This window comes from Nelusetta ayraudi, unplaced genomic scaffold (assembly GCF_046127955.1).
Source record: "Nelusetta ayraudi isolate G7.1 ecotype Tasmania unplaced genomic scaffold, CSIRO-AGI_Nayr_v1 ptg000082l, whole genome shotgun sequence".
Classification (NCBI taxonomy): Eukaryota; Metazoa; Chordata; class Actinopteri; order Tetraodontiformes; family Monacanthidae; genus Nelusetta; species Nelusetta ayraudi.
The window spans coordinates 1,554,298-1,568,292 of record NW_027466132.1 but is presented as its reverse complement, the minus strand read 5'-3'; the positions used below and the strand labels follow the sequence as shown (position 1 = coordinate 1,568,292).

General features: G+C 47.1%; 2 protein-coding genes across 5 annotated transcripts; one reads left to right on the top strand and one right to left on the bottom strand.

The window, feature by feature from the left end:
- The first annotated feature begins 1,858 nt into the window (after positions 1-1,858).
- On the top strand, positions 1,859-8,161 carry napbb (N-ethylmaleimide-sensitive factor attachment protein, beta b). 3 transcript variants are annotated; one of them, XM_076044546.1, is made up of 11 exons: positions 1,859-2,068; positions 3,360-3,439; positions 3,564-3,680; positions 4,179-4,225; positions 4,660-4,737; positions 4,843-4,898; positions 5,011-5,095; positions 5,199-5,303; positions 5,395-5,463; positions 5,575-5,625; positions 6,981-8,161. In XM_076044546.1, exons 1-11 carry the CDS (start codon positions 1,968-1,970, stop codon positions 7,080-7,082), a joined length of 891 nt encoding a protein of 296 aa, XP_075900661.1. In that variant the 5' UTR covers positions 1,859-1,967; the 3' UTR covers positions 7,083-8,161. The 3 variants fall into 3 exon arrangements, with proteins under 3 accessions (XP_075900661.1, XP_075900662.1, XP_075900663.1); XM_076044547.1 differs by lacking the exon at positions 1,859-2,068 and adding an exon at positions 2,146-2,166; XM_076044548.1 differs by lacking the exon at positions 1,859-2,068 and adding an exon at positions 2,985-3,275.
- A 229-nt stretch (positions 8,162-8,390) lies between these two features.
- Positions 8,391-13,380, bottom strand: gzf1 (GDNF-inducible zinc finger protein 1). Of its 2 annotated transcripts, none has more exons than XM_076044544.1 (8): positions 13,113-13,380; positions 11,658-12,646; positions 11,306-11,489; positions 11,038-11,207; positions 10,841-10,935; positions 10,585-10,752; positions 10,319-10,476; positions 8,391-9,621 (listed from the first exon to the last, which is right to left on the bottom strand). In XM_076044544.1, exons 1-8 carry the CDS (start codon positions 13,170-13,172, stop codon positions 9,037-9,039), a joined length of 2,409 nt encoding a protein of 802 aa, XP_075900659.1. In that variant the 5' UTR covers positions 13,173-13,380; the 3' UTR covers positions 8,391-9,036. The 2 variants fall into 2 exon arrangements, with proteins under 2 accessions (XP_075900659.1, XP_075900660.1); XM_076044545.1 differs by lacking the exon at positions 13,113-13,380 and adding an exon at positions 12,927-13,087.
- Between the last annotated feature and the right edge of the window lie 615 nt (positions 13,381-13,995).

The window sequence follows — 13,995 nt, the reverse complement described above, 5'->3', positions numbered from 1 at the left end:
CCCCAATGCCCCCGCGATGATCTGCTTTCTCAATCTTCCACATGCAGTAAATGCAAAACCAGAACCACTGACACGTGGCCGACTGTAAAGAGAAACTCGCACAAGGAGCAGTTGCATCATATTTTCAAGTGCCAATGCGTGAACGGTGCAATGTGTGTGTGGACCATTGCAAGTGTTCCGTGACCAACAATGTTTTTCTCAGGCATGCCCCTCCATATCTGCTCACGTCTGTCATTCAATCAGTGTGTGTGTGTGTGTGTGTGTGAGAGCGAGCGAGCGAGCCAAGCTTGTACTTTGTCCTGATGCAATCTGCGAGACTCGAGGCAAAAGGTTTAGCCGGTGGAGACTTGACACGTTCGCTCGCTTCCACCTTTGTGATGAGAAACTTCTACACAATGATGCAATCCAAAGAATATGTTTGGCCTGCTGCAGAGCGGCTCTTCACTCCTCCCCATCTTTTTTGCACACTGGTGGAGTTCTTTGCCTTTAGCACTGTGGAGACTACAGACTCGCAACATTTTAAAATTTTAAATAAATTTGTTAATTTTGAATAAATAAATAAGAAAATCATTTTAAATTCATGAAATTTAAATATTAAACTGACTTATTAGATAATGTCATGCAAGATCTCTACAACAAACAACAAAACCAGTCAAGAGGTTTAGAGTTCCCGTCTGTTTGGAACATGTGTCGTAAACCCACCGACTGTGCCGCGCTCACGGTTATTAACTCTGGCATGTGTCCCTTTGTCTTATGCAACAGCGTCCAGCAAGATAATGTTGTTCCACCACAACAGTCACACTACGCTGACCTGCGTCAGCTGTGCACACTGTTGCCGTCGCGTTCCTCCGGCCTGTCAATTATTGACTTACAGGTGCATTTATCAGTATTGGCACCAGACGCCGCTGATGGAGATCTGCCATTGCCTGAGGTTGAAGGTCCAAATACAAATCTTGACAATGTTGATGTTTTTTTCATGCCCAATGAAGAATAAAAAGACCATTTAACTTTTGATTGATTTAATGCCATTTAATTAGCACGGCTAGACTCCTGTTTTATAGCTGTGTCAAGGGCGGTGGCAGACAATCCTGTGTCTGTAGTCTTGGCTTTGCTCATCTAGACTGTTCACTACAACATTTTTCATGATGAGTCATGTTTTTGTTTGTTTGTTTTCCCCGCGACACCAATCCGACTAATGGCTTCAACGTCAGACGAGCTGTGGGTGTGGCAGCCGAGACGAAGCATCTGCAGTGCCACTACGCGTGTCGCTTGTATGTGCAACCAACATGTGGTACCTTACAGCCTGTAAATGTCACCATGAGGGTCTAAGAAGCTAAGGTGACTAAACTGTTAGCAAACGATTTAATTTGCAACCTATGTATTTCATTATAAACTAACTTACCGATTACATTACTAATTTTCTTTGTCCAGACTTATTCTGTTGACAACAGACTTATGCCGTTTCGGAAGGAGGGAACTTACCAACCACAAGAAAAGTCGCAATTTATGATTTACTCTGCAAAAAAGGAATCTAAATACAGTAGCTCCCCCTGCTGTACATATGGTTATTGTACAGTCATGCGATGTGTTTTCAAACTACAGCGAATTCTATTTCATTTCCAGAAGACACCGACGTAACCAGATAACATTCTAAATCTAATTGATTTGATTAAACTCTTGGTAAAGTGCGATATGTTGGCGAATTATTGTTTGCTATTACGTTGCACGATATAAAAGGGTTTCTTTCTCTGGTAATTGTAGTTCTCTCCGCTCTGAGATCGGCTGTGTTGTGGCGCCCTAGGAACTCCAACTCCCAGCGTGCAGCGCGCGCCGTAAGCCGCTATAGCTGGTGCACGCCCACGCTAAATAAACCCAGCTACAGTAATCCTCGCTGTACAGCCAGCAGCGCAGTTCTAGCTTTCCCTGTCTTGTCTTCTACATATTTTTATTTTAGACAAAGCAAGAAAATGGACAACTCCGGGAAGGAGAAGGAGGCCATTCAGCTCATGGCTGACGCCGACAAGAAAGTCAAGTCGTCTGGCTCTTTTTTGGGAGGAATGTTTGGAGGGTAAGGCGGCGGCGGCGCTGCACCAAAAGCCCCAACACACAGCCACAGCTAGCGAGCCCAACTGGTAGCTGCAAAGTTGGCACGCAGCCTAAATGTATGTTTACATACGCACAACAAGATGTAGACCTATGGCTGATAATTGTGAGGTTTTTAGCTCGTTGGATACCTCGCGTGACGACAATGACGCAACGAATCGAGTCCGCTAGCTTACACTGGCGTTGTAAACAAGCCGAGTTGACGTCTGTCAAAGCTAATTGAACGAGTCTGGCTTTCATTAAGGTAGCGTAGCTCGCGATGCTGTCATTTTCTCTTCCCCCCGATGTATCATCGGGGAGGTATTGCAGCCTTGTCAAAGTCTAATAATATGTACAAAAAATGTAGAGACATGGGCCTTAATTGACTTTCAGCAGAATGGAATAAACCGTTCATTTCATGATGCAGTTGGCCTATTGAAGTCTCCTAAGAGAGAAAACATTAAAGGTTTTGTATCATATCCACATGTTGTTGTTTTTTGTTTTAATATCTATATTTTTCAATCGACCATATTTGGCCCGTTTTTAACAGCCTCTCATATAAAATACAATGGCTGTGTTTAAAGGACTGGACAAAAATGCTGATTAAGGGTTGGCAGGTGCTTGCTATTATTGCTTTTTTCATTTGCCATTGCAGTTTCTCACTGAAGGCATCAAAACTACGTATGAACGCACATGGAATTACGTAATGAAACAAGTGTCAAATATCTCAAACGCGTTTTATTTTTAAAATCTTCAAAATAGCCACCTTTCACGAAAAGCACATTTATTAATATAGTTATTCAAAGTGTTTTTCTTTGCTGCATGATTACATGTATCTTGCTCATATATTTAATGTCTTCAGTATCTATCAACAGTGTAGAGAGTTGTATTGCATGGTGTATATAACATTTAGGAAAGGCCAGCTCAGAACAGTCTGTGTGTCCGGTAGCTGTTGGCAGGTTTTGTTGCTGTTGCTGTTGATGATGTAATCCTCAGTCATGATGGAAGGGGTCAGGAGTATTAGCGCAGCGATCCCACAGGTCCTCTTCCTGTCATGGAGCGAGATGGCAGTGGAGGTGGAGGTGTGGCCTTCACTGAGGGATTTACTTAAGTCGGTCCGCCACCGCCTCTCCCATCTCCCGGCTTCGTTACAGCCGCACATTGTCACGTCTTGGAGGAGTTGGAAGAGTCCAGTTAGGCCATTTAACTCGACGCCAAGACGTCGTAAAGCTTTTCTTGAATACGGCCGATGAATCCCTTTCTCTTTTCTCCTGCAGAGGACCTCACAAAGTGGAAGAGGCGTGTGAAATGTACTGCAGAGCTGCCAACATGTTTAAGATGGCCAAGAACTGGAGCGGTACGCTGCGCCTTTCCCTACAAATAATATACCCCAATACATAATTGTATTTAATTATTTTGTTCAATACTGCATTGGTCTTCCGCCAAGTGGAATGTATGGATTCTTCTTCCGCTTTCTTCAGCTGCCGGCAGTGCATTTTGCAAGGCGGCCCGACTCCACATGCAGCTGCAGAACAAACACGACTGCGCCACCAGTTTCATCGATGCGGGAAACGCTTACAAGAAAGCCGACCCCAATGGTAAGTTAACGAGTTTGGCGCACGGCATGATGCCCACCGCCCCACTGGAACTCCCTTGTTGTGCCCTCTTGTGTCACGCTTGTTTTTCACTGCCGGCATGCGTGGCAACACCCTGGCACCATTAATCATCCAAAAAAAAAAGGATCTCCAGAATACAGCATAATTAGCCCTCTGTTTGCAACGGTGCTTTTTTGGGGGGGAAGCAAAAACAAGGTCAACACGATTTCTACAATGTCCTCTTGTTGAATGCCCTCAATTTTAATTGTAAGCCTGTTGTTGTTCGTCAGGATTCATGAATCACGCTGCACAGTGGCTTTGCTTTTCATACCTGCAACTTCTCTTCAGTTGCATGACGCACTACACGGTCTGCTCTTATGTGTCCTGTGGTGCAGATTAGTATGTCAGTGTCTGTCCAGTGTCTGGTGCATGCTAGCTGACCTCTAACGAACTAACACGACCTTTTTTCTTTGCGACTTCTTCCTTCTATGCTGGCAAAAGAGGCAATCAAGTGTTTAAATGCCGCCATCGATATTTACACAGACATGGTAAGACGGACGTAGAAGCACCCATCTTGTGTTCTGACACACTGGTGTGTGTAAAAAAATAAAAATAAATAGTGGGTGCAACTGTTTGCTTTGTTGCAGCAATCTCTCGTGATCGGGTCTCTCTCTTTTTTTTTTTTTTTTTGAAGCTGTCTTCTGTGAACGGATTGCACATTCTACACTGCACCGACCTTCCCCAGCCACCTTGAGTTTGATCCATTTATTTATTTATTCATAGCTAATGTGTAATGTTGCGTCGTCACATCAGCTCCTTGCTCTGTCCTTCAGCAAGGAGGAATTTGTTAAAAGTTGAGACCTTTAAAAGGCACGTTTGACAGTTTCAGACAACGCGCTCACCGAGGGAGTTAATACAACATGAAGCTACAAGGTGCCTGTTTTGAAAGTAATGCTCCTTCTCCTTCTCCTCCTCCTCCTAGGGAAGGTTCACCATCGCTGCCAAACACCACATCAGTATTGCAGAGGTCTACGAGTCTGAGCTGGTGGATATCGAGAAGGTTAGAATTCAAACTGCACCTACTAGCAGTAATACCATAACAAGTAGTAACATCTTAATAAATATGGGGAGTCTTGGTTATTTATTTTCCGTCTTGTTTTCGAAGGCCATTGCACATTATGAACAAGCAGCCGACTACTACAAGGGAGAGGAATCCAACAGGTGAGAGCTTCTGGTATTTATTCATTATCTAAATAAATAAATTAATTAATTAAAAAAATCTGCTTTTGATTTTTTATTTTCATTGAACATGTTTTATTTTTTTCCCCCTCAGTTCTGCCAACAAGTGTCTGCTGAAGGTCGGGGCCTACTGCGCCCAGCTGGAGCAGTACCAGAAGGCCATCGAGATCTACGAGCAGGTATGATGAGTAGGGCGCCGAGGGGGGCTCGCAGCGTGCAGCGTGTAGCGTGCAGCGTGTAGCGTGCAGCGCGCTGATGGATTTTCTGTTTGGCCGCCTGCAGGTGGGAGCCACCACGATGGACAACCCCCTGCTGAAATACAGTGCCAAGGAGTACTTCTTCAAAGCCTCCCTCTGTCACTTCATCGTCGACGAGCTCAACGCCAAGGCGAGTTCCGCCTTGGGAGGGGGGGGGGGGGGGACGGGCATGGGAGGGAGTAGCTGGAGGAAATTCCAACACGGCTGTTGTCTCTCTGCAGATTGCTGTTGAAAAATACGAGGAGATGTTCCCGGCGTTCTCCGACTCTCGGGAGTGCAAACTGCTGAAGGTAACTCGGCGCGCACAACTCTATTCATTTATTTATTTATTTTTTGCTGTGTGATGACCGAACTTTTCAGTTTCCTTCAGTAACCTACTTTTTTTTTTCTGTCCCCTGCAGAAACTTCTGGAAGCTCATGAGGAACAGAACAGCGAGGCCTTCACAGAGGCGGTGAGTCCCGCACAAACCCTCTGGGGCGCGAGCTTTAAAACGAGGCCCTCGGCGAGCGCGGGGATTCCCGCCGCTGAGCTCCGCTCGTTCTGTCGGATCCCGTGTGCGTTGAAGAAAGTGGAAGGCAAACTCCCCACGTATCTCTTCAGTCTCTCAGGAGTGCGTGTTTATGTGCTGCAGGATGGCAGATAGGCAGAGTACTCAGCTGAGCCGCTGCAAGTTTTTAAAGTTTGGTTAAATTCAGAGAAAAGAAACATTCTCACATCAACACTGTCAGATAATGTACAGTACAAGGTAAGTAGTACAAGTACAAAATAATTCATTTGAGATTTATGAATTATACCAGCTGCAGTCAAACCTTGTCCTATAAATCTCGTTCTCGAGTTTAAAAAAAAAAAAAAAATCAGATCATTGAGGGAAGAAGAAACGATATTCTTCTTCTACATTTCTATGTGATGTATTTGCATTCCATCTAATTGCATTACACATGTGCAAAGACAGCATATTAATTAATTAGTACACTGGTGTATTTAAATATTAACATAAGAGGTGCGAGACTTAAAGTGCATTAAATATTGACATGAAAGTCTATAAATAGACAGAAACGCTGACATGTTGCTGGGGGGCGGATGCAGGCTTTTTCACAGCCAATCTCATCAATGCACTGTTTCAATACGCATATCATTTTGCTTTCCTAAGTTCACCGTCCCCATGAGCGCAGCGTTATTTTGCGAGGACGCGTGACATTTGCTGCTCCGTGATTGGCGCAGCGAGGCAGTGCAGCACGCTCCCTCATTTTAAGAAGAGCAGAGAAGGAAGGAGGCTGGTGGAGGAAGCTGATTGGCCCGCTTTAAGTGTGACAGACAGGTTTGTTCCAATCGCTTTTAAGTTTGTTTGAAAGGGGGCCTCCCCTTTCAGAATGGGAGGATGGAAACAAAGGGCTAAAAGTGCTATTTTTTTGTTGTTTTTTGGGGGGAGGGATTTAGAACAGTGGCGCTCAACTGGTGGAGTCTCACGGAGCTTCAAGCCAATCAACAACTCCGTGACCCACTTTTGGGTTGCGCACCCGCCTGTTGAGAAACACTGATCTTGAGAGTATTTTGGATATCCAACTTTGCACAGCTGCTCCACTGCAAAATAGATAAACGCATTTAATTGGCTGCGATGTTGAACTTTTTTTTAAGTACTCCTTATTATTTTTCTCAGAGCTTATTCATTGAACCATCGAGAGGCATCGAGATGACCTATTTTGCAACCAGTCTGACTCGGTGCGATTCCGCCGCGAGCGTCCTCGACGTTGAACACAACAAAAGACAGATCATTGCATTTTTTTAACCCCCCCCAACCCCCTGCAGGTGAAAGACTTCGACTCCATCTCCCGCCTGGACCAGTGGCACACCACGCTGCTGCTGCGCATCAAAAAGACCATCCAGGGCGACGAGGGGGACCTGAAATAAAGACCAATGCAAAATGCCAGAGGAGGAGAGACGCAGCACGGAGGGACAGAAACCCATCACGCATGCTTTTGTACATACACATACACACAGATTCACTCTGAATCCCGGGACGACTGCACGCCGACGGTTTCAGTGTTTCCCGCCTGCTCACCGCCGCATCGTTGCTTTTCCTCACGGGCTGTTGTGAGTCTAGTCAGAATGTAAATCCTTCTCGCCCTCACCTCTCTCTGCAGAGGATTGCTGCAAACCTTCTTCTGCTCAAATCTTTCGCCGGCTTCCGGGTGGGGGGGGGGGGGGGTGTGTGTGACGTTTCACGGCCGTATCTTGTATTGAGAACCGGGCTTAGCATCGTCAAAGAGCACCGACCGCATGTTTTTGTACAAATACAGTTTTTGGTTTTTTTCTTAGTCGCGTGTTGTTATAAAAACCCGTCGTCATGTTTTAGTTCTGCAGTAAAAGAGCAATTCTGAAGTCTGATGTGTGATGCGGATGTTAAATATGTTATGTATTTTTTAATTTGTTGGGTTTTGGTTTGTCATGAAAGAGAGACTCTTCTCGAAGAAGGGCAGAGATATGCACCAAGTGTAGACTGTTAAACGTGTGTATCTATTCACATACACATTCATATTACATTATTTACTTTAGGAGTTTTGGTTGTTTGTAAAAAAAAATATATATATATATATATATTAACTTTGAATGTTTGAGATAGGTTGAGTCTTTTAAACCAAAACACTGAAACCTTTCATTATTTTCCCCAGATGCAGGACTCATTGATCTCGTTTCCTTTCCCCTCTGTGCCGTGTTGTGACGTTCACCTGTTCCTGAAAACTCTCCTGCCGCAGTGCAGCCTTCCAATAGCCACTCGCTAAAGCATGTCGTCGTGCAATCGCTCAGTGTTTGTGTTGACTTCCGGAACGTGAGCCAAACCAAAGTTGTTGTTTTGTTTTTTTTTCGACTAACGGGGTCGTTTCTGGTGTGCACCCAGCGTCCTCCGCCTCGACCCGACCCGACGGCGGAGGGTGGAACTGATCCTCATGCTTGTGCGAACAGACAATAATAAAGATAATACGCCCCCATTGTTGCCTGTCCTGCCCTTGGCCTCTGAAGCCACTCGCGTAAAGTTTTAATGAGTGTGTGTGTGTGTGTGTGAACTGTTGCATTAATGATGAGCTGGTAGGAGTGACAGACGGTGAAAGGATGCATTTCAAGGTCGGAGCACAACCGTTACTGTAGTGTCGACTGAAAGTCTAAATTCTGAAGTCTTTTTATAAAAAAAAACAAAAAACAAAACAAAACACAGTGGTGTACACTTCAACAATGCACACAATTATGCATCATTTTAATTTTCATACAGCCACACATTGATTAGAAGCAATGTTACATAACGGCTGAAACAAACCGTACATGGATAAAATGGAACTGACAAAAAAAAAGAAAATCACTTGCTACAGTCACTCCTTTAAATACTGTCACACTGTTCAACCCACACATGAGCGTTTGAATTAGTCAAATCAAATTAAGTGGGCTGGAATGAATGCTTCAAAATATACTTGATTGTTTCAATGTTCTCTATATGACAATGCCACAAATGGCGGACTGTGCATTATTCAAATAACAGTTCATAAAGCAACATCATCAAGATGTTTTGGCTATAAAGACTCCTTTGCAGTGAATATGATTCACACCATTGTATTGACGCAGTGTTTCCCTTTCATCCATTTTCATTTCACTGAGGGAACTCGACTCCTTCCCGCTTCACAGCGGGGCGGGGGGGCAGGATCACGCATGGCAACATGCTGCGACCCCTGGATATGCCTCTGAATCATGTGAGCAGACCTGAAAACCCGATGTCATTGTTTCTAAACACCTTCCGTACAATGGACTCCAAGCACCAGCGAGTCTGAAACCTTCTGCAGCCCCTCCAAAGTGTTTGGGCTCCAGTGGGAGTTTCCTACGCTTCGTCCTGAGCTGCTCCCGGCTCGGCCGAGGCCTCGTCAGCCGTCCTCTGGCCCTCAGCTGCCGTTTGCTCCCCGGCGCAACCCTTTTCGCCGGCCACCGACGGGGCTTCGCTCTGCGACTCCGGCGCCAGGATTGTCTGCGAGGCGGCGCTGGAAGCCTCTGAGGCGGTGGGGAGCGCCAAAGCCACCGAGTACGGGACGGGAATGGCCGAGCCTTCCAGGGAGATGACGCCGGTGCCGTCGGCGGTCACGATGGGTTGGATCTGGGTCCCGTCGGTGTGGATCACGGCGATCCCGCCCACGGCGCCGTGGCTAACCACCGTGATGGCGCCGCCGGCCCAGTCGGCTGGCAGGGCCACGGGCTCGGCGGCCACCACGATGGAGTTGGAATCCGATTTTTCCGTCACGTCCTCGGGGGAGGCGTTGTCGTCAGCGGGAGCGGCGGCCGCCGTGGATTTCTTCCCCTTTCGCTTCTTCTCTTTGGCTGCTGCTTTGTCCGATGCCGCGGGCTTCTTGTCCTCCACGTTCCCCTGCAGGACGATGAGGTAGGTTTTCCAAGGAGCGTCCGGGTCGTGGACCTTCAAGTCACAGGAGAATTTGAAATTAAAAATGTGCCAGGAGCTGGATTGTGCTGTCCTGGGGGTCTTGGTGTCATCGCTTCGTCCCACCACCACGCCTAGGACCTGGACTTGTCCTATCGGCAGATTGCTCATCGATGTAGGCTCTTGCCTTCCAAAGCATGGACAATTACATTCTACGTGGACAGCAGCCTTGAATTTATTTTTCCATTTTTTGTGTATATCCATTTTGTGGATGCCTGTTTTTACTCTGTCCTGTCTGCCACCCTGGCTCACTCTGCTCCTTTCTCTGTCTCTCCTCTATTTTTGTATTTCACCCCAACTACTCATAGGCAGATGATGGCCCTCTGGAGTCTGCTTCTGCCCGAGGTTTCTTAGCATCTTAGGCATCTTGGTTGCTCCGGGGGCCCGGTTGGTTCTCTCTGATTGTATAAAGCGCTTTGAGACGCCTTTGGTTGTGATTTAGCGCTGTACAAATAAAGTTTTATTATTATTACTATTATTTATTTGTCCCGAAAACGAAAAAAAACTAAACCGTTCTGTTTGCTTCACTTGTTCAGAAAGCGTGCGGTAAAACACACAGTTCTGGAAATCATCCTCTGTGATGTAATAACCACCAGTCTGGCATTTGTTCTTCCACGTTTTTTGTCGCCTTCTTAGCTTTCAGAAGGAGCAACAGTTACAAACCACCACTCACCATGGTGTGCCTGCGCAGCGTGGACCTGTCGGTGAAAGTGCGGTTGCAGAGGCTGCACATGTAGGGCTTCTCCCCCGTGTGGATCCGCTGGTGCCTCTGGAGGGCGTTGAGCTGGGTGAACTGCTTGTCGCAGTCTTTGCAGCTGTACGGACGCTCGCCTGCAAAGGCACGAGCAGACATTGTGTCAGAGTTTGGGGGGGGGGGGGGGGGGGACTCGAAGGGCCGTCAATCAGCTCAAAAGAAATACGTTGCTTGCTATTGGTCACCTGTGTGGATTTTCAAATGCTGGTGGAGGGAGTTCCTCTGAGCGAAGCTCCGGCCGCACTGCTCGCACTTGTAAGGCCGCGAGCCGGTGTGGATGTTGGAGTGGTGCCTCAGGTATTCTTTGGAAGCGAAGCTCTTCCCGCACGCCTCGCACATGAAAGGTTTCTCGCCTGAGTGGAAAAAAAAAACGGCAGTGGAGACGTGATCGATTGGACAAGGAGAAGGAGACTCGAGTTTGTCAAATGACGCCGCTGGTACCTGTGTGCAGCCGCTTGTGATATATCAGCATGTGTTTCTGAGTGAAGCGCGACTCGCACACGTCGCATGCGAATGGCTTCTCTCCCGTGTGAATCCTTCACGCAAAAAAAAACAAAAAACGCCAAAACAACACAAAACATGAATCGGCACATCAACACATACTAGTTCAATTTTTGCACGTTCTTGTCTTCCGTTACCTGCGGTGCATTTTGAGCGCGGAATTCTGGGTAAACTTGGTGCCGCACTCGGTGCACTCGTAAGGCTTGTCGCCCGTGTGCGTTCTCTCGTGCATCAGCAGCGCCGTCTTGGAGCTGAGAGCTTTGCCGCACCGGGTGCAGATGTGGCGCTGGTTGCTGCGTTCGTGGACCTGAGAGGCGGCGAGACGGAAGTGATGTGCAATGGAAGCAAAAACTCAAAACCAACTCTGTGGTCCCTTGCGTCCTCACCCCCCCCTCGCCCCCTAACCTGTCTCTGATGGCGGACGACGTCCTTCTTCCTCTTGAAGGTCTTCGAGCAGGAGTCGCAGGAGTAAAGCCTCTCGCTGCTGTGCACGTGTTTCTCGTGGATCTTCAGGTTGCTGCGGTTGGCGAAGGTCTGCTCGCAGGTCTCGCAGCGGTAGACGACGTCGGCCTTGACTCCGTGGTACGTGCTTTGCAGGACAGAAGGACGGGCAGGTAAGTTTCTCTTGCAAAAACAGGATTTGTGCTACTAGTGCACAAAAACATGAGGTGGTGCTACATCTTTGCATGCATGCATAGTACATACGTTCGACTTTAGTATCACACCTTGCATTCCTGATACGACATGACTGATATACCTGATGTGCTTCAAGTAGCTCCTCTCGTAGTGGAAAGTGCGCTGGCACTTGTTGCACTGGAACTGGGCCTTGGAGGGTTTTTTTCTGCTTTCCTTGGACTCTTCTTGGTCTTTGTCCTCCTCATTTCTTGCAGACGGCTGCAGGGCCTCGTCGGAATCTTCATTGTGCGCACCGCCCTCCCAGTCTTCGTCGTCGTCGAATGATGGTATTCTTATCATTGCGGCATCTCCCTGCTGCTTCATCGACTCTTGCTGATCCTCCGCCTCCGCCCCATCCTCCGCGTCAGCCGAGTCCTCGTTGCTGCCTTGACTGTCATTGTAAAAGGTCTGCCTTTGCCTGGTGGTGCGTCTTTGAACGACTTTACGGCCACCTGAGCTCACTTTTCGCTTTTTCCCTTGACTCTCGCCCGACGCCGGTGTCTTCGCCTTCCCTCTTTTGGCTTTGACTTCTATTTCAGGACTCTGCACGGGCTGCTTTTGAGAATTTCTGGGCTGCCGTTTCCTTTTTGCCCCCTGACTCGTCTTGCCATGTAGCTCGTGCGTATCAACCACTGCTGGTTCATAAATTGCTGCAGCAGGATCCTGTACGATCCCAGCTGTCAGCGCCTCCCTGCAGACCTCCGCCAGGTCCTTGCAGTCCAAACACTCTGCCACTGCCAGAACATCTCCAATCTTTTCTCTCAACAGCTCAATTTTGCCTGTGTAGACAAACTCCAGAAACTTGGAGAAATGCTCGACGTGCACGGTGGGCAGCAGTATCTTTTCCTGGGCGCCATCCTGAGAGAAGAGGGCAGTCTTGAAGTAGCCGCTGGACGCTGCCAGCATCAGCTTGTGGGCCTGAAACTCTTGCGTGTAGCCCTGGTTGTCCACCTGCACGGTGACATCAGTGAGGTGGCCCTCTGTCCTCAGCTGCTGCAGAGAGGCCAAGATGTTTTCATGGTAATTCTTAGAGGTCAGCTGGATGACGTTAACTCCCATGATGCATTGGCGCTGTCGAAATAAAGAAGTATCACCGAATTTGTGAGTAGACACGACGAACAATGTTTTGTTACACATCATTTGAGGTGCTTAAGAAACAGGAAACAATGGTAAGCGCAGCTAACTACATGCTAGTAGTTTCCCCCCCTCCTAGCGGATAACCTACTTGGCCAATTTAAAACATCATCACTACCGACAACAAATGTTTTATCTAAACAGTAAGTTCAGTCAGCATTCTGACTAGCGTGAATATTATTTACTGTTGTCGTCTAGGACGTGGAGCGCAACTAACCGTAGCTACGCAGACTACGCAGTCTGTCTGTAGCTACCGCTACTGTCAGCTAAAAGCGCTCGTTTGAGATAATTTCTCCAACTTTAACGGCGAGCGGAGCCCGCGTTGACGTATGGGCCGCCCGCCGCCGCTACTGGTGAAGCAACACTACATTGGATTCATTCGGCACGAAGCGAGTGTACTTACCGTAAGCTCGGTAAAATGGCAGCCCTTCGCAAATCCTTCGTCGCCGCCGAAGCAGGGCATTTCCTGTCGGAGGCCTCTTTCGTCATCCGCTGTCGAGGCGGCCGATTGGGAATCGGTTTGCGCTTGTTGTGTCGTATTTACTCGCCGAGCTGTCCGAGCACGGCGACTGATCCGGGATCATTGTTAGCCCGGGCAGTGGGCTGCATTAGCAAAGCGGTAAGGTTGCTCGGGCGAAAAATGGTTTTCACTGTATTTGAACGTCGCATTTTTAGTGCGGTGATTACCGGCGAAGCTTGCTAAAAAAAAAAAATGTATTTTTTCCCCCCCTTTTTGACTTAAGATAACATGTTTTAGTAAAAGCAATTGGAAATGTTTTGTTGCATGTTTGCGTATTTGTTTCCTATTCTCAGCGTTTGTAATGTTACCGTAATGAAACGTCGTATGGAGGGCATGCATTGTAGCCATTTGTCCATGCGAGGGCGTCATTGCACAGCCATAGATGTTGTATTAGGGTATAAGAGTTGGATTTAAGACTTTTTTTTTCCTTCTTTTTTTTTTTTTAAATTATTATTACGACGTCTGTATTGTTTCCTTCAACGTTTCTGCATACATATTTACCCATTCTGGCACTACACTATACCATGCTGCACTCATTAAAGGTTAACCCGCTCTATAAAAAAGGCAGTTGATGCCTTTCTCTGACATGGTTTTAGATTTTAGAGCCTGAAGAGTTTCTAAAATTCTAGGGGGGAAAATAGTCGAAACAAAGCCAACATGCTAGGGGATTTCACACAATTTATTATTCTGTAAAGCAGCAGGGAGTTTAAAAGGCTGTGTTTGTTATGTGCTCTTACAAGCAGTGCAGAAAGGAGTAAATCTTAAA